General features: G+C 36.9%; 1 protein-coding gene across 1 annotated transcript in view; it reads right to left on the reverse strand.

Moving 5' to 3' along the window:
- The window catches only part of LOC106878539 (serine/threonine-protein phosphatase 6 regulatory ankyrin repeat subunit B), a 187,752-nt gene that overhangs the window by 31,368 nt on the left and 155,326 nt on the right, over nucleotides 1-1,058 (reverse strand). Inside the window, exon 23 of the mRNA XM_052969466.1 lies at nucleotides 645-773. Coding sequence (XP_052825426.1) covers nucleotides 645-773 — 129 coding nt within the window. The remainder of the gene's footprint in view (nucleotides 1-644; nucleotides 774-1,058) is intronic.

Raw genomic sequence — 1,058 nt, forward strand, 5'->3', positions numbered from 1 at the left:
ACAAAAAATTGAAATTATTTTTTTTCTGTGCCTCTGATTAAAATTTTCGAAAAACAAACCAAGCCACATTACTTGGAAAAAAAATCTTTATTGTGCTGGTTTTTCGTAAAATTTCGCGCATGGGAAAGGCAACAAAATCGCCCCTCCCCACTTTGAATGGGATATTCCTATCTTAAAAAGTAATAATCGATTATCTCGGTAACCATGAGAGTTGGAGGGCAATAAAAATCTCCTGAACATGAGCGGACCATGCTGCCGCTCTGTGCTGAATTTAACGCGATTCCACTGCACCGTTCTCGAGTGAATCTGCCGACACTCAATCAATCAATCAAGCAAGCAATCAAGCAATCAAGAACACTGCAATTTATAGTATCGATATAGTGAGAATTTACAAAAATAAAGCAAAAGACGAAGACGGGTGTGTAAACAATAAACAGATGTATTAGTTTAACGCTCGGGGAGTGAGAAAGTCTTTTACGTGTCCTACGCTCGACACGTAATAAACAGAAATAAACAGGGAGAGAAAATAAAAAAAGGATATCTCGTGGGCCCTTGAACGTTTACTCTGTCTTTAGATCCTTCCCATTGTCAGACTGTCTATGTCAGCTACGATCTCAAGCTTTGCCTCCTGATCCAATACAAACCTCTATGTCTTCTGAATTCGATTCTGACGGACATTTGCTAGGTACAGTGGCTGATACCCGTGTTAACATCTCCTGTACAAAGTTTACTTGTGCGTATCGGGCAGCAATGTGCAGAGCCGTGAGCCCGGTCTGAAAACGAAAAATAGAATCTGCTGTTAAAATCTATTCAAAAATTAGCCATGAAGAGATACAGAAACATGCTCTAATAAAGTAGGTATTTCTATTGCTTTGATGTATTTCTATTGCTTTGATGTATTTCTATTGCTTTGATGTTTTTCTATTGCTTTGATGTATTTCTATTGCTTTGATGTATTTCTATTGCTTTGATGTATTTCTATTGCTTTGATGTATTTCTATTGCTTTGATGTTTTTCTATTGCTTTGATGTATTTCTATTGCTTTGATGTATTTCTAT

This window comes from Octopus bimaculoides, chromosome 7 (genome assembly GCF_001194135.2).
Source record: "Octopus bimaculoides isolate UCB-OBI-ISO-001 chromosome 7, ASM119413v2, whole genome shotgun sequence".
NCBI lineage: Eukaryota > Metazoa > Mollusca > Cephalopoda > Octopoda > Octopodidae > Octopus > Octopus bimaculoides.